Genomic DNA, 25,978 nt, shown 5'->3' on the forward strand with positions numbered 1-25,978 from the left:
TTCCAAGTCCCATTTCTCACGCAAAGACTCGGTCTGCGGCATCTGCATACGATTTAGAAACACTCGACTTTTCCGCGGAGCGTCAAAGTAAGTTTTATTATTTTTATAAATCGAAACAGGCGTTTCACTAATCATGGCCGAATTTAACAAAGTCTTTACGCTAACGTATAAAGCTCAAAATAACGACTAAGCCTTACACCACCCTTTTCTATCCCCCCTCTGCGTGTGTGTGTGTGTGTGTGTGTGTGCGTGTGTGTGTGTGTGTGTGTGTGTGTGTGTGTGTGTGTGTGTGTGTGCGAGTGTGTGCGTGCGTGTGTGTGTGTGTGTCTGTGTGTGCGCGTGTGTGCGTGCGTGTGTGTGTGTGTGTGTGTGTGAGTGTGCGTGGGTGTGCGTGTCCACATCTTCCCACATAACATTCCCAACCATCAATACATCGAAGCAGGGTCAAACAAATGGTTAACCTTAACCTGATTAGTTCCTCCCAACCGTTTAAATATGTTTTCGTGAAGTCTGGATGTTGTTTCAAACGATCGTAAACATTTAAACTGTCCACATTTGACCGCACATAACTCTCCCAACCGTCAATACAACATTCCTTAAAACTGAACTCAACCTGAACCCTCCTTTGTTCCCTCTTAACCAATCCCTCTTCAGGTCTTAAAACCACCCTCTTCCTGGTTAAATCACTCCCTCCTCAGGTCTTAAAACCACCCTCTTCCTGGTTAAAACTCCACCCTCTTCCTGGTTAAACCACTCCCTCTTCCTGGTTAAAACTCCACCCTCTTCCTGATTAAAACTCCACCCTCTTCCTGGTTAAACCACTCCCACTTCAGGTCTTAACTCCACCCTCTTCCGGGGTAAGCCACACCCACTTGACTTTGACCTTGATCTTGGACCCCCCATAAATCATTGACCTTTGACCCCCATAAATCATTTTTGACTAAAGGTGTCCCCTTAATATCTCATATATATATATATATATATATATATATATATATATATATATATATATATATATATATATATATATATATATATATACACATGTGTACATCACAACATACAGTACATACAGTATAAACTATTAAATATATATATATATGTGTGTGTGTGCAGCAGCCAGGTGTCAGGGACAGGATATGTGCCGATGCGTCCATCTGACAAAGACAGGTCCTCTCAGTCAGGTGAGAAAACGTTTTCCCATCATGCATTGCACCCAAACTGCGCACATGGGGCCTGATCTACTAAAACAGGGGTGTCTTTTTAGCATTGGGCTAAAACAATTAGGATATATATATATATATATATATATATATATATATATATATATATATATATATATATATATATATATATATATATAACCCACCACAAGCATTAGACTTCCACATCTGGTGCCCAATGGTGGGCTCAAACCCACGACCTTGAGACGTGGAAAGTCTCTGCTTGCGGTGGGTTGTCCTGACGCCGACAGATCTTCGGGAGCACAGTAGACAGGTTGGATCAAGTCTTTTACTTTCATACACCAGTATGGTTTGCTTTTCGGCAGTATAAAGTTACGACTTTTCAGTCCGGTGTGTCTCTGCTTTCCGTGTCTCTCTCTCTGGCACCAACTCCAAAAAGATGTCTCGGCCCGGCTGCTGCTAATAAAGGTGACAGGTGATTAGATAACTTTACCAAGCTGGGCAATATACTCACCTACTGCTGGCGACCACACCCTCCTCCACAGCAACATTTACATTTTTTTTTTTTTTTTTTACTTGAGTCATCTTGCAGTCTACACGTATCTCTTATGTGTGACTGCCATCTACTGGTCACACTTATCATTACACCATGTACAAAATAAAATAGCTTCGAGGTCAGTAAGCACAACCAGAATTATTCCGTACTTTAGGTGCACCGGGCTATAAGGTGCGCTGTCCATTTTTGAGAAGATTTTAGGTGCGCCTTATAGTCCGAAATATACGGTACCTGATGTCTTCTAGATGATGTGGAGGAGCTTTCTCTGGATGCTGAAGATCTGCTCAGCTTCTCCTACCAGGTGGCCAAAGGGATGGAGTACATCACCTCTAGGAATGTAAGTCTGGTCACCATCGTCAAACCTTCCCTTCAGTGGCGAGCAGAACCTACTCCAAAGTCAACCATGCTCATGTGTATGTATGTATGTATGTATGTACTGTATGTGTGTGTGTGTGTGTGTGTGTGTGTGTGCAGTGCATCCACAGAGACCTGGCAGCCCGGAATGTTCTCTTGACTCACGGCAGGGTGGCCAAGATCTGTGACTTTGGTCTGGCCAGGGACATCACCAGCGATTCCAGCTATGTGCTGCGAGGCAACGTGAGTCCACACTTCCTCTCTTCCAGCTTGCTCTTCTTCTGGTCTTCTTTTTCCTCCTCTGGAAAGTATGAAACAGATGACAGATGTGAAGCCAACCCTGCAGTAAGTCTTGTCTGCTGTCTGACTGACCCATGCACGCTATTCGTGTTGACCACATGATGCACTTTCATGTCCCTGTGTGAAACATCATCTATTTATTATTATTATTATTATTATTGAGTGAATGTGCATGCAGTCACACAATAGGATTCTACACCAAAAATCATATATTTATTATTATTATTATTATTATTATTATTATTATTATTATTATTGTGTGAATGTCCAAAGAGTCACACAATACGATTCTACACCAAAATCATCTATTTATTATTGTTATTATTATTTTTATTATTATTATTATTATGTGAATGTCCAAACAGTCACACAATAAGATTATACACCAAAAATCATCTATTTATTATTATTATTATTATCATTATTATTATTGTGTGCATCTCCAAGCATTCACACATATAAAATTCTACACCAAAATCATCTATTTATTTTTAACATTATTATTATTATAACTAATAACTATTGTGTGCATGTCCAAGCATTCACACATATTGTCAGGCTTTGGCTGTGGATGTTTGTGCTTCCTCGATGCAAGGATGATGTGGGACGAGTCAGGCATGAATGTAAGTACACGGTTTATTTAATAAACAAATAAACAACAAAAAGCGCTCACAATGGAGGAAGAAACTTGGCTAAACAGTACAAACGTGAAACAAAAACACCTGCTCAAGGGCATGAAAGACAATCTGAATATAAACTTAAACAGCACGATGGCAAGACTAAAGACATGAAACAAAAGAGTGCACTGTGGCATAAATATATAAACTTACTCGGCATGGAACTGTGGACAGGACGTAAAGGTTTGGACAGCATGGGTAGGGTGCGTGTGAGTGTGAGGATCCCAGGACGAAGACAAGAAAAAGAGTGACTTAAATAGCTGTGATGATTAGTGAAAACAGGTGAGGCTGTGAACAGGGACGTGACAGGTGAAAACTAATGAGGTTGGCATGGAAACAAACAAAACCAGGAAGTGCAAAACGTGACTGATTGTCCAAAATCAAAAACATAACATAACAAAACAAAACATGATCCATATGTGTGACAGAGCCCCCCCCCGTTAAAGACAACTCCCAGATGTCCAAAACAAAGAACAAAAACTATGATCGACAGTCATGGGAGGGTGGGAGGGGGACATGGTGGTGGATCGTCAAACCACGTGTCCCCGTATCCAACGGGGAAAGGTCAGGTGGCGGCGACGCGTGGAGGACCGAGGTGGGCGACCCGGGAACGGCCATATCCGTGGCCGACCCCCTTGGCGTGGCGGACGACCACGTCGTGGCCACAATTGTGGCCGACGAGGTCGGCATCTTTGGCGTGGTGGACACCCACGTAGCAGCCACATCCGTGGCCAACAAGGAGGCGGGCGCGTCGTCATCGTGGCAGGCGTTGGCGATCGACGTGGACTTGGGCTTGGCGGTCGACTTGGTCGTGGAACTGCCACTGGCGGCACTTGGCTTCGACGTGGAGCTGCCACTGGCGGCACTTGGCTTCGCCGTGGAGCTGCCACTGGGGGCACTTGGCTTCGGCGTGGACTTGGACTTTGGCGTGGACTGCGAGCTGGGCGTGGACTTGGTCTTGGAGCTGGACGTGGACTTGATCTTGGTGCAGGTGGCCTCGCTGGAAGCTGCGGCTTAGCAGGCTGAAAGACTGGTGGAGGTGGCCGTGTTGGCCGCTGTGGCTTGGCCGGTTCAAGAACTGGAGGTGGCGGACGTGCTGGTCGCTGTGGCTTGGAACCGCACCGGGCAGAACCAACCCACAAGCTTCCAGCCCCAGCCCCCCCCCCCCCTCAAGCAGTGGCTGCCAGACACTTTCATCATGATCTGTAACAGTCTTTTGGGGAGGGTGGAGGGCGGTGAGGAGGAGGGCAGAATCTTCCCCTTTAAATTGTCCATATTGTCTTTTTATTGTCTTTGTTTGATTATCTGAAAAAAATGATTGTGGCTTGGGGGGGGCTTGAGTCCTGGGGGGCATGGCATGAACTTTGGACTTATTTTGATTATAAACTTAAACAGCACGATGGCAAGACTAAAGACATGAAACAAAAGAGTGCACTGTGGCATAAATATATAAACTTACTCGGCATGGAACTGTGGACAGGACGTAAAGGTTTGGACAGCATGGGTAGGGTGCGTGTGAGTGTGAGGATCCCAGGACGAAGACAAGAAAAAGAGTGACTTAAATAGCTGTGATGATTAGTGAAAACAGGTGAGGCTGAGAACAGGGAGGTGACAGGTGAAAACTAATGAGGTTGGCATAGAAACAAACAAAACCAGGAAGTGCAAAACGTGACTGATTGTCCAAAATCAAAAACATAACATGACAAAACAAAACATGATCCATATGTGTCACACATATAATATTCTACACCAAAATCATCTGTTGATTATTATTATTATTAATAATATTATTATTGTGTGACTGTCCAAACAGTCACACATATAAGATTATACACCAAAAAGCATCTATTTATTATTATTATTATTGTTATTATTATTATTATTGTGTGCATGTCAGAGCATTCACACATATAAAATTCTACACCAAAATCATCTATTTATTATTAATATTATTATTATAACTATTGAGTGCATTTCCAAGCATTCACACATATAATATTCTACACCAAAATCATCTGTTGATTATTATTATTAATAATATTAGTATTATTGTATGAATGTCCAGTCACATATATAAGATTATACACCAAAAAGCATCTATTTATTTTTATTATTATTATTATTATTATTATTATTATTATTGTGTGCATGTCCAAACATTAACTTATATAATATTCTACACCAAAATCATCCATTTCTTATCATTATTATTATTATAATTATTATTATTATTATTATTACCATTATTATTATTATTATTATTATTATTATTATGTGTGAATGAGCAAGCATTCACACGTATAATATTCCACATCAAATGATCGATGTATTATTCAATTTTTTTTTATTATTGAATGAATGTCCAATCATTCCTACAATAAGATTCTACACCAAAAACAATCTATTTATTATGTTTATTATTATTATTATTATTATTATTATTATTAAGCATTCACACATATACGATTCTACACCAAAATCATCTATGTATTATTATTAGTATTATCATTATTATTATTATTAGTAGTAGTAGTAGGAGTAGTAGTATTAATATTATTGTGTGAATGTCCAAACATATACACAATATTCTACACCGAAATCCTCTATTTATTATTATTATTATTATTATTGTGTGAATGTCCAAACATTTACACATATAAGATTCTACACCAAAAAAATTCTATTTAATATTACTATTATCATTATTGTTACTATTATTATTATTATTATTATTATTATTACTATATGATGTGTAGAATCTTGTTGTGAGAATTCTTGGACATTCACACAATAAGATTCTACACCCAAAATCATATCAAAGCAAAAAACATCACCAAAGACAGCACACACCTTGGCTTCCACCTGTTCGACCTGCTACCATCAGGCAGGCGCTACAGGTGCATCAGAGCCAGAACAAACAGGCTCAGAGCCAGGTTCTTTCCCAGAGCTGTCACCATGTTGAACTCTAACTTTTAATAATAATAATTCACCCCTATACAATATCCTGCCCTAATACCCTACTGTGCAATACTACCCTTCGAGTGAAATACGTCCAACACTGATTGTTATTTATTACTTCGGTACTCTTGTCTTGTTCTGTATATTGTACAGTATTTTGGATTTCTATAGTGTTTTGTATATTGTACAGTATTTTGGATTTCTATAGTGTTTTGTATATTGTACAGGATTGCTTATTATTTTTTATTGGATAGTAGTCTGTTTATTTCAATTGTTAGTTTTTCCTTTATTACCTCTTATGTTATTTATTTTACCCTATATTTGTTCCCACTACCGCACCTTAGGTTGGAGTCTTTAATCCCGTTATATGCAAATATAATGACAATTAAGTCCATTCTATTCTATTTTATATGTTTATTATTATCATTTTTTATATTTCATTTTTATTTTGTATTATTTTTATTGTGTGAAAGTCCAAACATCCACACAATAGTATTCTACACGGACACAGAAACATATTGTGTATCATCAATAAAAAGTATATATAGAGAAGGAGTGACTCCTGTCCCACAGGCACGTCTGCCAGTCAAGTGGATGTCTCCTGAGAGCATCTTTGACTGCGTCTACACCTTTGAGAGTGACGTCTGGTCCTACGGCATCCTGCTGTGGGAGATCTTCTCTCTAGGTACTTTGCAGCAGACACACCTTCAGTTCCTCTCACACAAAGCCATGTCTGATGTGCAATGTGTGTGGCATGCAGGTAAGAGTCCTTACCCTGGCATGCAGGTGGGCTCCGCATTTTATCGATTGATACAGGAGGGCCACAGGATGAGCAAGCCACAGTTTGCACCCACTGATATGTAAGTCAAATATGTAACACAGCACTTCAATAACGTAACACACCACTTCAATAACATAACCCTGGTATGATGTGACTGTAACCCTGCAGATACAACATGATGGTCTCATGCTGGAACCAGGACCCCCTGAAGAGACCCCCTTTCAGAAAACTTGTGGAGAGGACTGAACTCCTTCTCTCAGAAAATACCAGGAATGTAAGTGAAAAAAAAACCATGAATGATTTGGATTGTTTTTGATATAAAGGGTGCATCACATGCACGCCCTTGGGACACATTGTCATGTTGCAATAATCTCAGCATCTTGCTTTCTTACGGGGGATAATGCAGCTCAGTGTTTTCTAACATTTGCAAAGAATACATTATTCAACCTTCCACCGCTTTTTGAGCGTGATGTTGTGTCTCCAGTGCATGAAATATGGAACATTGTGGGGATATTACAGTAAGAAACATTCATCTTGCTTTTATGAATGAAGGCCACACAACAAACACAAAGAAATAATATTCTCCAATAACATATTCCAATGAATCAATCTTTTTTTTAATTGCAGTTTTATGATAATTAAGTTTTTATTTTTTTAAAGTTGAATTTTTCTTTCAGAAAAAGTCATATTGAGTTGTATACTTTCTTGGAAAAGTTGTCACTTTTGAAAGAAAAAAAAGGTAATGTCACAAAGTTGATAAAAAAGTTGTGTTTTACCCCCAACATGTGTATATTTTGGGAAAAATTGTCCTCAATTTAAGTGAAAAAGTTTTATATTTGATTTTACAAAAAGTTGTGGATTTAAATAATAAAATTGTATAATTTAGAGGGAAAAGTTACATTTTTTAAACAGACTTGCATCTTTTTTCTATACGGCTTATGCTCATTAGGGTGCCAAGAAACATAACGTTGTATAATTTAGAATAAAAAGTTGTAAAATCTAAATAATTATTTAAAAAGTAAAGTTGTATATTATAGAATAAAAAGTTATAAGATGTAAAAATTAAAGTTGTATATTTTAAAATAGAAAACTGTATAATTAAAAAAAATTAAGTCGTATATTGTAGAACAACAAGTTGTAAAACTTAAAAAAAAAGTTGTATATTTTAGAATAAAAAGTTGTATAGTTGAAAAAATTATTGAAAAAATAAAGTTGTATATATTTTAAAATAAAAAGTTGTAAAATGTAAAAAAGAAAGTTGTATATTTTAAAATAAAAAGTTGTACAATTTCAAAAATAAAGTTGTATAATTTAAAATAAAAAGTTATAAAATTTAAAAAGTAAAGTTGGATATTTAATAATGAAAAGTTGTATAATTTCAAAAATAATTAAAAAAGTAAAGTTGTATATTTTAGAAAAAAAAGTTCTATAATTTAAAAAACAATAATTTATTGAGAATAAAGTCACCAGTGCAAATTATTCTTAGGAAAAAGGTCCTAAAACGAGTTTTGTGAAAATAGGCTTGTCGAAATGAAGATATGATTTATAAAAAGTTGTGCAGTTAAAAAAAATTAAAATTAAAAGTAAAGTTGTGTATTTTAGAATAAAGGGTCAAATAATTTATACAATTATTTAAAAAGTAAAGTTGTATATTTTAGAATAAAAAGTTGTATCATTTAAAAAATAAAGTTGTTTATTTAAGAATAAAAAGTTGTAAAATTTAAAAAATAAAGTTGTATATTTTAGAATAAAAATTTGTAAAATTTAAAAAGTAAAGTTGTATATTTTAGCTGCGATGAGATGGCGACTTGTCCAGGATGTACCCCGCCTTCCGCCCGATTGTAGCTGAGATAGTCAGTATTTTTGCTCCCTCTCTCTCTCTCCCTCTTGCTCGCCCACACACGCTGCATCCAGCCTTTCATTCATTTCATTTAATGCCAAACAAACACATACCAATCTTTGGTTAGAGCGATCGCCGAATTCGTCCTCGCTTCCTCCCGTGTCGCTGTCTGTCGTGTCGTTTTCGTCGGTTTCGCTTGTATACGGTTCAAAGCAATATGGCTCAATAGCTTCAGTTTCTTCTTCAATTTAGTTTTCGCTACCTGCCTCCACACGCCAACCATCCGTTTCAATACATGCGTAATCTGTTGAATCGCTTACGCCGCTGAAATCCAAGTCTGAATCCGAGCTACTATCGCTACACCTTTCTGTGCAATCCGCCATGTTTGTTTCTGGTGGATTCACACTGTGACATCACAGGATAATTGACTGGTGGATATACTAATGGTGAAAATCAGGCACTTTGAAGCCGTTTTTCGGGATATTGCGTGATGGGTAAAATTTTGAAAAAAACTTTGAAAAATAAAATAAGCCCCTGGGAACTGATTTTTATTGGTTTTAATCCTTCAGAAATTGTGATAATGTTCCCCTTTAAAAAACAAAGTCGTATATTTTAGAATAAAAAGTTTTACAATTTAAAAAGTAAAGTTGTATATTTTAAAATAAAAAGTTGTAAAGTTTAAAAAGTAGATTTATTTAAAAAATTATTTCAAAACAAAAGTTGTATATTTTCGAGGAAAATACAGAAACTTGTGGAAATGAAGATATAATTTTCTTACAAATATACAACTTTCCTCTCATGGTGTGTTGTTTCTCCTCAGGTTTACCTGACGCTCAGCAACACTTCAGCTTCTTCGGAGCAGCAAAGGGCACCATCGCGGAGACTTAGCTCAGTGTGTAGCACCACAGCTCCCACCCAGCCGCTACTGCAGAACACGGCGGACGTCTTCCTGGACTACGTCTGACGGACAACAAAGTCACAACAAAAGTTGCATGAGTGCAGAAATATCTTTGCTTTTGCCAACATTTCAAATACTTTTTTTTTAAGTAGCGTCAACTTCTTTAGTCCAGTTGTCTGCTTCAATGTCTGCATTCAGTTCTGCAACCTGGTTGTGGAAACACTTTAAACACGCACTGAGCTTTCTGTGACACGCAAAGTGTTTACGCTTTTCTGCAATAAGTGTTGTGTTGTTGTTGTGCGTTTGTGTGTGTGTGTGTGTGTGTGTGTTGTGTGCAGGATACGACATAAAGATAAACACTAGACTGGGGTGGGGGGGGGATTAGACTGGATTTATTACACAACATTGTTAGCTGATGTCAACTTTAATCCTGTCAGACTGGGCTGTCTCTGAATAATAATAATAATAATAATAACAATAGGGATCGATTAGCCAGTTTTTTGGTAACTAGCTTAGCTCAGCATCATCACTGGAAACAAAATGCACTGATTATTTTTGTTTACGTCCTAAAATGACTTGTTAGCAACATTATCTTAGCATCAAGTCCAGAAACCCACGCAGCTTGTTTATGTTTCGTACCCCCTAACAGCCTTTACTTAACCGCAAGTACAGAAAGTTTAATTTTTGTTTTAGTTTACTTCCCACAGCGGCTTGTTAGCAACTTTAGCTTCGCATCGATACCCCTTAGCAACATTATCTTAGCATCAAGTCCAGAAACACACCTGACAACCTTAGTTTAGCCGCAAATACAGAAAGTTTCATTTTTGTTTTTGTTTACTTCCCACCGCGGCTTGTTAGCAACTTATGGCAGCTCCCGCCGTCAGTGTGTGAATGTGTGTGTGAATGGGCGAATGTGGAAATACTGTGAAAGCGTTTTGGGCTCCTTAGAAAGGGGTAGAAAAGCGCTATACAAGTACAACCCATTTACCATTTACCATTTAGCCTGGCATCGATACCCCTTAGCAACTTTAGCTTAGCATCATGGCCACAAAGACAAAAGATGCACTGAACGATATGTGTTTACTCCCCAGATTGGCTTGTTAGCAACTTTAGCTTAGCATCGATATCCCTTAGCAACTTTAGCTTAGCATCATAGCTACAAAGACAAAAGGTGCGTTGAACCATTTTGTTTACTCCCCGATTGGCTTGTTAGCAACTTTAGCTTAGCATCGATACCCTTTAGCAACTTTAGCTTAGCATGACGGCCTTAAACACAAAAGATGCACTGAACAATATTTGTGTACTCCCCACAGCGACTTGTTAGCAACTTTAGCTTAGCATCATGACCACAAAGACAAACGATGCACTGAAACATTTTGTTTACTCCCCACAGTGACTTGTTAGCAACTTTAGCCTAGCATTGATATCCCTTAGCAACTTTAGCTTAGCATCATAGCTACAAAGACAGAATATGCACTGAACCATTTTTTGTATACTCACTAGATTGGCTTGTTAGTAACTTTATCTTAGCATCGATGCCCCTTAGCAAATTTAGCTTAGCATCATGTCCACAAAGACAGACGATGCACTGAACCATTTTTGTTTACTCCCCATAGCGACTTGTTAGCAACTTTAGCTTAGCATCCTGACCACGAAGAGATGATGCATTGAACCATTTTTCTTTACTCCCCGCAACGACTTGTTAGCAACTTTAGCTTAGCATCGATATCCCTTAGCAAATTTAGCTTAGCATCATAACCACAAAGACAGAAGATGCACTGAACCATTTTTGTTTACTCCCCATAGCGACTTGTTAGCAACTTTAGCTTAGCATCCTGGCCACGAAGAGACGATGCACTGAACCATTTTTCTTTACTCCCCACAACGACTTGTAAGTAACTTTAGCTTAGCATCGATATCCCTTAGCAAATTTAGCTTAGCATCATGACCACAAAGACAGAAGATGCACAGAACCATTTTGTTTACTCCCCACAACAACTTGTTAGCAACTTTAGCTTAGCATCGATACACCTTAGCAAATTTAGCTTAGCATCATGACCACGAAGAGAAGATGCACTGAACCATTTTTTATTTACTCTCCACAGCAACTTTTTAGCAACATTAGCTTAGCATTGATATCCCTTAGCAACATTAGCTTAGCATCGTAGCTACAAAAAAAGACGATGCACTGAACCATTTTTGTTAACTCCCCAGATTGGCTTGTTAGCAACTTTAGCATAGCATCGACACCACTTCGCAACTTTAGCTTAGCATAATGGCCTTAAAGACAAAAGAGGCAATGAACAATATTTGTTTACTCACCACAGCGGCTTGTTAGCAACTTTAGCTCAGCATCGATACCCCAAGCAAAGTTAAACATTATTTCAGGTTAAACATATATTGTTAGATGTTGTTGTTTTGCAACAAGACCAAGAAACACTCATGACTGATAAAGTTTGCCGCATGCTAGTTGGACTATTTTTTCACATTTAATCCCCCAAATAATTTGTCACTGCAGCTTCATTTCCAGATTAGAAGCGCACACACAAATCCCTGATTATGTTTATTTAATAATCTAAGTATCTTGATAGCTACATTAACCTCTCATCAATACTCCAAACACTAAATAAACGACTTCATCTTTTTAGTTCATTTACCAAAGTATCTCGTAAGCAATCTTAGTTTAGCATCACACTACATAGAGCTAACATTGTTTTGTTGAAATTAGCTCGTTAGCAACCTTAGCTTAGCATCAACACACAGATAGCTAACTGTGTTTTTCATTTAATACCTAATTCATCTTGTTAGCAACCTTAGTTTAGCATAAAAACACAGATAGTTGACATGTGTTGTCATTTATTAGCTAATTTATTTTGTTAGCATCCTGAGCTTAACATCAAAACACATATAGTTAACCATTTTTTGTTCAATGCATAAATTATCTCGCTAGCTAATTTAGCTTAGCATCAAAACACAGCTCGCTAACAGAAAGCATTTTTTAAATTTAATACCATCTTTATTTTGTTAGCGTCCTTATCTTGGCATCAAGACACCCATAGCTAGCTATCCCCCCCCCCCCCCCCCCCCCCCGTTTATTACCTCAATTATATTGATAGCACCCTTAGCTCAGCATGAAAACACAGATAGTTAACCATTTTTTTTTTGCTCAATACATAAATGATCTCGTTCGCAAACTTAGCTTAGCATCAAAACCCAGATAGTGAACAAAAAGCTATCTTGGCATCAAAACACACATAGCTAACTATTCTTTTTCTGTTTTGCACCTATCTTGTTAGCATCTTGAGCTCGGCATCAAAACAAATACAGCTGACTTCCTTTTTAAGTTTGCATGTTAAGTGAAGTTACTTTTTAAAGTTTTGTATTGTTTGTTAATTGAATACCGCAATTATCTTGTTAGCATCCTTAGCTATTAGCATCCAAGTACAAATAGCTGACTTGTTTTTTTTTTCATTGAATACCTAAACGATCTATGAAGCAACCTTATCTTATCTAGAGCAGAAATACACAAAAGTAATTCCGTTTAATCACCAAATTTGCTTGCTAGCTGCATTAGCTTGGCATCAAAACACTGAGCTAGCTGACTTTGTCTTTTTAGTTCAATCATCAAAGTAGCATGTTAGCAAGCTTAGTTTAGCAACACACAGCAATTCAATCATATATATATATATATATATATATATATATATGTATATATATATATATAGTTCAATCAACTAAAGGCAGTTTGCTGGCGAGCTTAGCATAATTTTAGCCTTTAGTTCTTTAGCGTCGCTTGTAAGCTGCCTTAGCTTAGCATCAAGCCTGGAAACAATGAAAGTTGAGTCGTGTTAGCCTCACATTTTACAAATCCTCATTTATTGACGCAACAATTGTGGAAATGGGCCGATAATCTTTCCTCCATGACGTGTCTCAAGGTCCTGACACTCAAAAGTCACAAGTCTAAAGATTCCATCAGATTCCGATTCCCGAGGTGACGATTCGATTCAGAAACGATTCTTGCCATGTGTAATTTGTTAGTTAATTTTTTTTAAAAAGGTTACAAAAAAAAGCTCCTTCTGGTTGCTTGAAAAACGTCCTTTTAAAAAGCGATTCTTATTGAAAAAAAATATTTTAAAAAAATATATATTTTGGGGGGGATTTTTCAAAATGCAGAATGGGGATGAATTAGAATCATGATTCGGACATGACTTGATGACTGTTACTGTTGTATATTTTAATCATGTGACAAACTATTGGCATGTTTGTGTTTTCTTTTCGGGGTTAGTGGGCGTGTCCTCTTTGGTCACATGACGGTTTTGATTGGTTTGTTTCGTGTTGAACAACATGAGTATGTATGTACTGTAAATACAAGGCGTGCCTTTATTTTGACGGTTGTGTTTGTCAGTGGAGGTTCCTGTGGTTTTGATACATTTGCTGGACTTGTGACAATAAAGAAGATGCCTGTGATCAGAGTCTTTAGTGTTTTCTGCAGGTGTGACCATCAACTCGGTCTTTTGAACGACTCTTTTTAGTCAACCATGAGAACCGATTCCCAGTTGTGAGTTTGGGAGGCGTTTTTTTATGCTCATGCAAATTTAGCATTGGCAATTTATTCACCCGACTGGCAACTGAACTAGAAAATGAGTCTGACTCAAATGAACTTTGCAGCATTTGGATTAGCTTTTTTTTTTTTAATTTAAAGAAATATACATAAAATGTAATACAATTTGAGAAATATACATATCTAATTTTTTAAATTAAAAAAATACACAAAATGTAATAATATATGATATATACATATATATAAAAATATAAAATTATATATACAAAAAAAAATACTGGTATATAAATATACATAAAATTTAATAGTTTGAGAAATATATGTATGTATGTGTATGTATATATATACATATATACATACACAAACACACACATATATATATATATACCTTGAAGGTAGGAATTATAAATAAAGTATATATACAAGTATAACCCATATATATATATATATATATATATATATATATATATATATATATATATATATATATATATATATATCCATCCATTCATTTTCTACCGCTTATACCCTTTGGGGTCGTGGGGGGTGCTGGTGCCTATCTCAGCTACAATCGGGCGGAAGGCAGGGTACACCCTGGACAAGTCGCTATCTCATCGCAGGGCCTATATATTTATATATATATATATATATATATATATATATATATATATATATATATATATACCTTGAAGGTAGAAATTATAAATAAAGTATATATACAAGTATAACCCATCTACCATATATATATATATATATACATATATATATATATATCCATCCATTCATTTTCTACCGCTTATACCCTTTGGGGTCGTGGGGGGTGCTGGTGCCTATCTCAGCTACAATCGGGCGGAAGGCAGGGTACACCCTGGACAAGTCGCCATCTCATCGCAGGGCCTATATATATATATATATATATATATATATATATATATATATATATATATATTTATATATATATATATATATATATAAAATTATATTTTAGTTACTTTATTGAGTTTACAACCCTCTGGCGCTGTTTTGTAAATGTAAATGTAAACGGGTTATACTTGTACAGCGCTTTTCTACCTTCAAGGTACACAAAGCGCTTTGACACTATTTCCACATTGACCCATTCACACAGATGGCGGGAGCTGCCATGCAAGGCCCTAACCACCACCCATCAGGAGCAAGGGTGAAGTGTCTTGCTCAAGGACACAACGGACGTGACTAGGTTGGTATTAGGTCGGGATCGAACTAGGAACCCTCAGGGTGCTGGCACGGCCACTCCCCCAACCACGCCACACCGTCCCCATGTGGTGTGTTGCCAGCGTCAATAGTCGCCAACTTGGCTACATAGTGGAAGGGGTGGGACTAACGTGAAAAAAATGGCGGGTTAACGAGCAACACACACATGGTGGTGGAAAGTAGCGACCAGTAAATTTTGTGATGGTCTTCTCTAATAAGCGCACAATGATGGTAGTAGGTACTGTAGCGGCCCACTTGGAGTAATGACACAAGATGCAGAGAGCTTCGACTGGTGCAACTTTAATTCTCTCCTCCTTTTCTCCTCACAATTTTGACACCGTGAAAACTATGAAGATGGACAGAAAATACAAATGCCATCGTACCATATTTCCACAAACAAAGCATAAATCATGTTTACATTTTGAAACTTATGAACACATCTTTTTTAGTAAATAAAAATAATGACATTTTCCCATTTGTTTTAAATGAAATGAACCATTTGTTTTAAATAAATAAACTATTAGTCTCCTCCTACCTCCTTCCACTTCCAAGGGCGCTAAGTTTGCTCAGCTTGTTAGCCTAGCTTCCACACACAGCTCGTAGTGACTCAGCTTAAATGTGACACATAAACAACACAAACACGAGACACAATAAAATAACTTTTCACAAATATTCACACAGAACATGACAAATATATCTTTGTCAGCATGTTTACCAGTCCTGGAGTAACGTGAGTATGCTGTTGATGTCAAATGGAACGGCAGCAGGAAGTAAAAGCATCGGCAATAAAGAAAGTCACAAAATAAGAGTGGGCTCTTCAAAATAAAAGCACAAAATCGTAAAGTGACAGAACTGCATTTTCTCAAAAACAAAGTTTGCTGCCATTTACACTCCCAACAAATCCAGATACAAGGAATGCACGAAATACACAAAGAACAAAATGAATTGTACAGGATTTTTTTTTTGACTGTGATAAATGAGTAACTTCACGTTTAACTATCAGTGGTATGTGAACTGAACTGTAATCATACACAATAAGCTATTGTTAGTCCGTTTGTTCTGATCAATTCTCAAGGAGAAGCACTCATTTTTGAATTGGTCTCTCAATAACTGAAGGCTTAGAGGGGGAATCTTGTTTTCTTTGAGGCTTTCGCTCTCCGACTTGTACTTTGACTCGACGGACTAAGCCATCTCTGTCTTGAACAGTCTCTACCACTCGTCCTAGTTGCCAATGATTTCTCGGGAGGTTGTCGTCTTTAATGATGACAATGTCATTGACTCTGAGGTTGCGCTGAGGTAAGTGCCATTTCTGTCTTGCGGATATGTTGAGCAAATATTCCTTTTTCCAGCGACCCCAGAATTGTTCGATGAGGTATTGAACTCTTCTCCATCTCTTTGTAGCATACAAATCCTCCTTCACAAATTCTTCCGGGGGAGGAAGAGCAACTTTTGTCTTCATCATGATGAGGTGATTCGGGGTTAAGGGTTCCAGCGCCTGTGGATCATTGATTCCATCTACTGTTAGTGGGCGGCTGTTCACTATAGCCATGGCCTCATATAACAATGTTCTAAGTGAGGCGTCATCAAGTCGACCCGGGCACTGTGCGAAAGTGGCATTCAGTACATTCCTAACGGTTCTGATTTGCTGTTCCCAGACACCGCCTGCGTGGCTGGCAGAGGGGGCGTTGAATACAAATTCGCACTGCCTTTCAGTCAAGAAGATTTCCAGTAGTTTGGTGTCACATTGTTTAAGTGCTTCCTTAAACTCATTTCTGGCGCCAATGAAGTTAGAACCTTGCTCGCAGTGTAGTTGTCTGGCAGCTCCTCTCAGACTGATAAAGCATATCAATGCGTTAATGAATGAGTCCGTCGACAAATCTTCGAGCTTTTCGATATGGACAGCTCTAGAGTACAAACATGTGAAGATGAGTCCATATCTTTTGTATTCTTTGCGGGCTTTCTTTACAATAAACAGTCCAAAACAGTCCATGCTGCTGTACGTGAAAGGTGCTGAGGCTTCAAGACGTTCTTTAGGGAGTTCAGCCATCCGCTGACTTTCTGTCGGCCGTCGAAGCTTCCTGCAGAGCACACAGGTGCGTATCAACTTAGCAACCAGCTTGCTCCCACCAATGATCCAGAATTCATTGCTCCTAAGCTCCATTTGTGTCTGGCTTCGACCTTGATGGCATATCTTGGCGTGGTAGTGGGACACAATCAGCTTAGATATGTGACTATTGTTCAGTAAGATGACTGGATGCTTCACTTTGTGACAGAGAGATGATTGTTTTAATCTTAAACCAACACGGAGCAGTCCTTCAGACCAGATGGGATCCAGACTGAAGAGAGAGCTTGAGTTTGGAAGGCATTTTTCACCTTGAAGCATCTTTATTTCATGGGGGAAGGCTTGCTGCTGTAAAATCTTAATCACTTTCTCAGCGGCCTTCTCACGCTCCTCGACAGTTACATGTTCACTGTGTTGGTTTTGTTTACACCCCAGCCTCTTGATTCTTGCAACCACCTTTAAAAGTCTTGTCCATGAGGAAAACTGACTCAGACATCTAAGGATGTCGTCGCAATTCTTTGCTTTGGTTGCAAGCACCTGAATTGTCTTGACTTCGGGATCACCCACAAGTAAGTCTGTTGGAGTGCTGGGTGTTAGATGTAATTCACTTTCCCAGAGAAACTTCGGTCCTCGCAGCCAGTTTGTTGAATGAATATCTGAAGCATGAAGACCTCGGGATGCGTGATCGGCTGGGTTTTCTGAGGTGTCCACATAATGCCATTGACTGGGATCACTATTGTCTCTAATCAGTTGAACACGGTTTGCAACGTATATGTGGAACGTACGAGCATCATTGTTGATGTATCCAATCACGACTTGAGAATCAGTCCAGAAAATTTCTTGATCAATTTTCATGTCAAGCTCACTCTTTAACATGACATTTACTTTTGCAGAAACCACCGCTGCTGCGAGTTCTAGTCTCGGGATACTTGTGACTTTTGAGGGAGCGACATTTGCTTTCGCTATCACGAGACTGCAATGGACTTCATCTTTGTCATTTTTGTACCTGAGGTAAGAACATGCACCATATCCCACGCAGCTGGCATCGGAAAAATGGTGTAACTCTACTCTGGCAATGTCATGAAAGTCATGTGGGTGGTAACATCTTGGAATTGACACCTCTTTCAACTTGAGAAGACCATTTATCCATTCCTCCCACCGTGGCTTAATATCATCTGGGAGTGGGTCATCCCATCCGATGCCTCTGTGACAAAGCTTTTGAAAGATAAGTTTTCCACTAAGACTGAATGGCGCAATGAATCCAAGTGGATCGTATAGAGAGGCGACGACAGAAAGACAACCACGACGGGTTGAAGGTTGATCCTTCAAGCTGATGTTAAAGCTTAAAGTGTCATTCTTTATTGACCATTGAATGCCGAGAGCATGTTCTGATGGTGTTGGATCAAAGCCTAGAGGCTCAATGTTTGTTGTTTTTTCAGAGGGGTCTAAGCAGGCGAGCGCTGCTTCTTCATTTGAGTTGAATTTGTGAAGGCGCAAGCCTCCTCTTTTGCACAACTTTTGCGACTCAGTGATCAGTTTCTTGGCCTCATCAATTGATGGGACGCTAACTAACCCGTCATCAACATAAAAATGTTTCTCCACAAATATTGATGCTAGGGGATAGCTAGTCTTGTGTTGTTGTGCTAGATGCTTTAAACCAAAATTTGCACATCCTGGAGACAAAGCAGCTCCGAAGAGATGAACCGCCATCCTGTACTCCTGGGGTTCCTTCTCCAAATCTCCGCCTGTCCACCAGAGGAATTTCAGGTAATTCCTGGATTCAGGAGTGACAGAGAATTGATAAAACATTCTTTCAATAATCACAGATAATGGCTACGGCTTCTTTCCTGAATCGGCAAAGTACTCATACCAGAGGATTGATTAGATCAGGCCCAGTTAGCAGAGTGTCGTTTAGAGAAACACCATGGAACTTGGCCGAACAGTCAAGAACGACTCTTAGCTTGTCCGGTTTTCTGGGGTGGTAGATGCCATGATGCGGAAGGTACCACTCTGTCTCTCCCTCAGATGTTGCAGGGGCAGGCTCTGCATCACCCTTGTTAATTGTTTCTTCCATGAATGTTTTGTATTGATCATAGTATTGTTTGTTGGCCTTTCATTTTTTCTTGAGACACTGCAGGCGAACTGTGGCTAGCCTCTTGTTGTTTGGTAGGTTGGGCTTACTGTTGCCTTTGAAAGGGAGTGGCATCTCATAATGCCCACCCTCCTTCTGTGTGATGTGGTCACTGAGGAACTGTACGAAATGCACATCATCTTGGGACACATATTTATCCTCATAAGTTCTCTCAGTAAAGTCTGATTCCAGGGTCTTTAGAACATCTGTCCCTGATGGAACTGTCAGTTCTTTTACTGTTAGCCGATGCACAAAGCTTCGACTTCCTTGTCTGTCAAGGTGGGGGTTTGATGAGCCTATTATACTCCATCTTAGTTCTGATCTCTGTGCGAACGGTTGATTATTGTCACCTAAGATGACTTCAAGAGGAGCCAGTGCTGCTGGACAGTCATATCCTATTAGGAGCACTACATCACAGTCTTGAAGGGGTGGTAACTTGTCTGCTAAGTTTCTGAGATGAGGGCACAGTGATGCTGTTTCCTTCGTGGGAACGTAAGACTTGTCCACTGGGATAAAGTCACGGCTGTACGCCTGGTGGAGTTGGATGCAACTATCAGAGTAGAGTCCTCTAACCTCTAATCATGAACACTTTTGCTTGATATGATTGTGTCGATGGCTGTCATAGTACTAAGTTTCAGCTTTACTGGTTGGACGTCTACATTCAATTTATCAAGTACATCTTCTAAGACAAATGTTGAGTCACTTTGTGTGTCCAGTATAGCGTATGTGAGTATTTCTCTGTGTGGTTCTTGTACTGTAGACACAAAAACTGGGACAATACCTGAGGTAGCAGATGCATGTTGTGTTGATGTGTGGGACATGACATTGTGTGTTTCCTGATTTGCATGTTCTTCTGTGGAAGTGGAGCTATTAGTCATTGCTTCCACAAATCTTTGTTTCCTGTCTTCATGTAAACAGGTTGGGTGACGGCGATTGCATGTGTTACACGTATGCCGTCTCTTACAATCTTTGGTCATATGCCCCTTTCCCAGGCATCCAAAACAGAGCCGATTTTCATGGATGAATGCCTTTTTATCCTCAGCACTTTTGGCTGCGAAAGTTGGACACCGTATGATGCCATGAACTTCACTTTTACAGACTGAGCAGGGTGGTTTTGGTTTACTGTTGTTTGTGTCTTGATTTCCCTGAGCGAAACTCTTTGGTTGTGTATTTGTGTTAAAAGCTTTGGCCTTCTTTGGAGTTCTATCGTCTGCAGGTTTGAAATGTATCAACAGTGGAGAAGCAATAGGGTTACAGGCTATTCTTGCCTCTCTGCTTAGGAACGCTGTGAAGCATGCAAGATCTGGATAGTTGCCTGATTTGTCAAGCTCATCTACAACAATTCTACTCCACTTTCGAACAATCCATTCCGGCACTTTTTCTAGCAACTTGTGGTTTTCTTCACCATCGTTAAGGATAGCTAGTCCTTTGACATGTGGGATTGCCTCAGTGCAGCTTTGGAGGAAGTCGGCGAACTCTCGTAGTGCTAGTGGGTCATTTGCGCTGATCTTTGGCCATTTCATGAGCTTATCACAGAAAGCCTTTTGTATAATAAATGGGTTTCCATATCTGTCCTGTAAAACTTTCCATGCTCCCTTGTATGCGCTTTCTGATCCTCGATAAAAGAAACCTTCAACGGCTTTGCGCGCCTCTCCTGCAAGATACATTTTGAGATAAAACGTCTTCTCATTTGGTAAGAGGGGTTTTCTGTCTATAAGAGTCATGAATGACATCTTCCAATCTGTAAACCTCAAAGGGTCACCACTGAACGTGGTGGGTTCAGGGACTGGCAAGCAATTCATACTTAATGAGCTAGCAATTGCTTGTGCTAAGCTGACAGACTCCTGGGTCATTGTCATTTCAGGAGCTACTTGGTGAGGATGGAATGAAGCAGCATCTGAATTTAATTGAGGTTCAGTTTGCATACTGTAATAAGTAGTTTTATTGTTAATTTCTTCATTGTTGTTCTCAAAACCTTCAAAATTGTCATATGCTCTCACACGAGCTGCTGCTATAGCGACTTCTTTTCCTGCTTGTAACTGTTGCAGTTTTGCTCTCTCTTGTTCCAACCGTTGTTGCATTTCCACCTCTCTTTGTTTCATTTCTGACAACATTCTGCCTCTTTAAGTTTCCATTCACTTTCTAACTTGTGAAGATGTGCTTTCTGTGCCTGAATTTCTTGCATGGCCTTTGATTGTTCCAACTTAGCAGCAAGCTCTGCTACTGCATCTACTCTACTGCTATGGGTACTGGCTGAGCTTGAATGTTTGCTTGATTCATCTGATGAACTTACAGTTTCAGTTTTAGTTTGGCCAAAGACAGACCCATATTCATTTTTGTTTAACGTTTCTCTTACTTTTTCCTTTTCAAGTTGATCGTTATAATCTTCATTAATAGTCGCTAGACGGTTGCTTAGAAGATTACAGATTTCCTTTGTTAGCGTAACACAAGCGTCCATTTTGTTGACGATCTCTGCCGTGGTGTTACTATTACGTAGGATAGGTTCATATTGCTGTCTTACTGTGTCGTGCTTTGTATCAATATCTTGCTGTAATTTATTGAGGTCTTCTAATGAACAGAGGGTTTTTAGTTTTGTCTTTGTTTCCCTTGCTGTCAGTTTCCAAGAATTATAGGCCTTGTTAAATGTTTTTTCACGTTTTTTGGTGTCCTCGTCATGCATTTCTTGGCCTTTCTCTTTTAGTTTTCTTTCACGTGAGCTAAACCTGACTGGTGTGTCTGTAGGACTGTTTGTTTCTTTTGTTGTGAGTGACATATTTGTTTGTGCAACTGCTTTACGTCTGGCGTGGCTTTTGATTGTCTTATGCCTGAATTCACTTATAAGCTGTAGTTATCTTTTACCAAAGAGTACTACTTATACCAAGCATTCGCAGAATATGGACATTCAAAGGATTTTTAACATAAAACAGCAACAACAAAGTATGTCATAAATGAGCGCTCTGACCATTAATAGCTAAAGTGCTTCACGCTTTAAACCTTTATCGCAACAGACATGTCACAAATTACCCTTTAAAGACATATAACAATTTTCTTAAAACATTTACCTATTTCAGAATTGTTACGTGCTGCTCACAAATTATTTTGACCTCAAAATTTGATGTTAGTATTTAAGACACTTCAGATACACTGTAAGCTTGTAACGTGTGTGTAAATAGTCTCCTTTACTCCTTGGCACCCAATGTTGTACCTTTAGCGTGCTGTCCTTTTAATCTTGCCTGTGCAGGATGTGGGTGCAAATGGAGTCAGTTAGCTGTTAACAGGTTGATAGCTGGATCTCGAATGAGATGGCGTCAGCTTCTCTGTAGGGATGGCAGGTCTGTTGCAGCCGGAAGTTTTCACTGGCTGCAGCCGGGGAGTTTTCACTGTAGCGGCCCACTTGGAGTAATGACACAAGATGCAGACAGCTTCGACTGGTGCAACTTTAATTCTCTCCTCCTTTTCTCCTCACAATTTTGACACCGTGAAAACTATGAAGATGGACAGAAAATACAAATGCCATCGTACCATATTTCCACAAACAAAGCATAAATCATGTTTACATTTTTAAACTTATGAACACGTCTTTTTTAGTAGATAAAAATAATGACATTTTCCCATTTGTTTTAAATGAAATGAACCATTTGTTTTAAATAAATAAACTATTAGTCTCCTCCTACCTCCTTCCACTTCCAAGGGCGCTAAGTTTGCTCAGCTTGTTAGCCTAGCTTCCACACACAGCTCGTAGTGACTCAGCTTAAATGTGACACATAAACAACACAAACACGAGACACAATAAAATAACTTTTCACAAATATTCACACAGAACATGACAAATATATCTTTGTCAGCATGTTTACCAGTCCTGGAGTAACGTGAGTATGCTGTTGATGTCAAATGGAACGGCAGCAGGAAGTAAAAGCATCGGCAATAAAGGAATTTACAAAATAAGAGTGGGCTCTTCAAAATAAAAGCACAAAATCGTAAAGTGACAGAACTGCTTTTTATCAAAAACTAAGTTTGCTGCCATTTACAGGTACTACACTGTCAAGATGCCTGTACTCAGAAAGTTTGATAAAGTACACTTATTGACTTTTTGAAACTTATTGACTTTTTGAAGAGTACACTCAACAGCATTGATTGATTGATTGAAACTTTTATTAGTAGATTGCACAGTACAGTACATATTCCGTACAATTGACCACTTAATGGTAATACACCAATAAGTTTTTCAACTTGTTTAAGTCGGGGTCCACATTATTCAATTCATGGTACAAATATATACTATCAGCATGATACAGTCATCACACAAGTTCATCATCAGAGTATATACATTGAGCATTTGATTGATTGAGTGAGACTTTTATTAGTAGATTGCACAGTTCAGCACGTATTCCGTACAATTGACCACTAAATGGCACTCATCGAGGGTGGACACTCCCCTTTCCTCCCTTATCTCTCCTGCTTGCTTCTTTGTCTTGGCTTAACTTTCTTGTTGCCTCTATTTGCACTGCTCTCCAAATCTAAACATGGCCTCAACAAAATTGACAAGATCTTGGGTTTGGGGGAACCTGCTGTCGTGACAAAGCGGTTGTTGCTGGACACACGACGGACTCTTGGGAGAAGAAGGAGTGCCGCGTGCCTGGCGACCCTTTTCGGTCGAGGACGTGAAGATATCTACCTATTCGGAATTATGACAACAGGACATCTGCTGATTGGAGTAAGTGTTGCTCTGCTTTGTCGACAAATTGGAAGTTGCTGGCAGTCAACAAAATACTCCAAAGCTGCCACAAATGATTGGATGATGCGGGAAGAACTGTGGATCACATCGGACTGTCTACCCCGCAATTTTTGAGGACCAGTCATAGACAATTTAGAGTGAAAAGCAAATTTTATTTTCACCCGCATACAAAACATTCTAACTTGGATTGTTTCCCTGGCGTCGAGACTCTCCCAATGGACAGTGCAGTGAAGACACAACAAACTCCCTTCTTGTCTCTCATGGACACACACCTGTTGTTGTTGACTTTTGACTAGCGACTTCACAATTCATCAAGGCCACGGAACAGAGACACACTAGAGAATGTTGCACCACGGTACTATTATTGTGACACACACGCAAACAGGAAGTGGATGACGTGTTGAAGTTATGCCAGACGGCACTTAGGAATACGTTGATGACATGTTTTGTCATTGTATTTCACTGCTATAATTTATTAAAGCAACGGGAACAAATGGAAGATCGTTCTTATTTATAACAAAACAAGGACTTTATCAAACGGAGTTTGCCGACATCGGAATGCAAACAACACATGAGCGAGCGGCGAATGCATTCACGCCATTGACCGAAGAGTGAGTCATCAAAACAAAGAAGGTGAAACGCAAACCAGTAAAACCAACAATTGGGGTATGTTGCCCTATCGCAAACTGTGAATACATGGCTCGGCACGAAGAGGCGGCAGTGGTGGCGGCGATGCTGAACATCCATGCAACCACACACACTGCAGCCCCCAGGGAGCCACACATGAATGCTAAGGAAGAGAAGCTCAAGCGACCCTCCATCGCGTTGGCGGGAACGGCCAAGACGTGGTCATATTTCTTAACCCGCTGGGACGAAAACAAAAGAGGAACCAAATTAACCGGTTCTGACGTAGTCACGCAGCTACTCGAGTGCTGCGAGGAGGAGCTAAGAAAAGACCTCACTCGCGCAGCTGGCAAAAGCCTCGTGGATAGTGATGAAAAGGATGTTCTTTTGGCTATGAAAGCACTCGCCGTCCGTGCAGAAAACATCATGGTGGCCAGGGTGGCCCTATCCAACATGCGGCAGGGACACGAGGAGCCCATCAGGTCATTCCACGCTCGTTTAAAGGGGCAGGCTGGCACATGCAAATACGAACTGAAATGCACAAAAGAGGACTGTGGCCAAATGAATGATTTCACAGAGGAAATACTGCGTGATGTGATCGCTCGGGGCATAGCAGACCAAGAGATACAGCTGGATTTATTGGGCGAGAAAAATCAAAATATGCCATTAAAAGACATGGTAGAGTACATTGAAGCTAAAGAATCAGGGAAGCGCTCAGCCTCACGCCTGCTTGACGCCCAAAATACAGACTCGATCAGCAGTTCATATCGGCGAGGGAAACAGCAAGACGTCCGCAGCAAAGGGGGCCAAAGGGCAGAAAAAACTAAAACGAAACCTGAGGAGCCCTGTGTCTTTTGTAATGTAATGTTTGTCTAAACTTGAATGGGATTGTGCTGAAAATTTTAATTTTCCTGAAGGAACTCTCCTGACGGAATAAATAAAGTACTATCTATCTATCTATCTATCTATCTATCTATTGTGGTGGAACAGGTCATGGCAAGACACCGCAGTGGCGCGTCCGGCGCGCTGAATGCCCTGCATATGGCAAGACGTGCAAGAAATGCAATCGGCAAAATCACCTCGACAG

The 25,978-nt window shown here is 39.3% G+C and overlaps 2 protein-coding genes across 7 annotated transcripts in view; one reads left to right on the forward strand and one right to left on the reverse strand.

Annotated features, from left to right (window-relative positions):
* Positions 1–14,015, forward strand: part of kitb (KIT proto-oncogene, receptor tyrosine kinase b) — an 83,004-nt gene extending 68,989 nt beyond the window's left edge. The window contains exons 15-21 of one of the 3 annotated variants that reach the window (XM_061905608.1): positions 1,117–1,184; positions 1,986–2,077; positions 2,215–2,337; positions 6,603–6,714; positions 6,790–6,889; positions 6,979–7,084; positions 9,471–14,015. In XM_061905608.1, the coding sequence (XP_061761592.1) occupies positions 1,117–1,184; positions 1,986–2,077; positions 2,215–2,337; positions 6,603–6,714; positions 6,790–6,889; positions 6,979–7,084; positions 9,471–9,614 (745 nt within the window). In that variant the 3' untranslated portion in view covers positions 9,615–14,015. Of the gene's footprint in view, positions 1–1,116; positions 1,185–1,985; positions 2,078–2,214; positions 2,338–6,602; positions 6,715–6,789; positions 6,894–6,978; positions 7,085–9,470 lie in introns of those variants that run through there. The other 2 variants (XM_061905614.1, XM_061905622.1) reach the window with 2 other exon arrangements.
* Positions 14,016–15,623: 1,608 nt separating this feature from the next.
* Positions 15,624–23,456, reverse strand: LOC133556093 (uncharacterized). 4 transcript variants are annotated; one of them, XR_009807452.1, is made up of 5 exons: positions 23,387–23,452; positions 23,207–23,282; positions 16,055–23,017; positions 15,875–15,950; positions 15,624–15,685 (listed from the first exon to the last, which is right to left on the reverse strand). XR_009807452.1 is itself a non-coding variant. In XM_061905708.1 (3 exons), the coding sequence occupies exon 3, from the start codon at positions 19,208–19,210 to the stop codon at positions 16,424–16,426; it is 2,787 nt and encodes a 928-aa protein (XP_061761692.1). In that variant the 5' UTR covers positions 19,211–23,017; positions 23,207–23,282; positions 23,387–23,452; the 3' UTR covers positions 15,624–16,423. The 4 variants fall into 4 exon arrangements, 2 of the variants coding, with proteins under 2 accessions (XP_061761692.1, XP_061761705.1); XR_009807454.1 differs by having other exon boundaries at positions 15,875–23,017; XM_061905708.1 differs by having other exon boundaries at positions 15,624–23,017.
* Between the last annotated feature and the right edge of the window lie 2,522 nt (positions 23,457–25,978).

The sequence above is a fragment of the Nerophis ophidion genome, linkage group LG01 (genome assembly GCF_033978795.1).
Source record: "Nerophis ophidion isolate RoL-2023_Sa linkage group LG01, RoL_Noph_v1.0, whole genome shotgun sequence".
Lineage (NCBI taxonomy): Eukaryota > Metazoa > Chordata > Actinopteri > Syngnathiformes > Syngnathidae > Nerophis > Nerophis ophidion.

Coding starts and splice junctions, on each gene's coding strand:
- LOC133556093 (XM_061905721.1), bottom strand. CDS start 19,210: ATGTTTTATCAATTCTCTGTCACTCCTGAATCCAGGAATTACCTGAAA.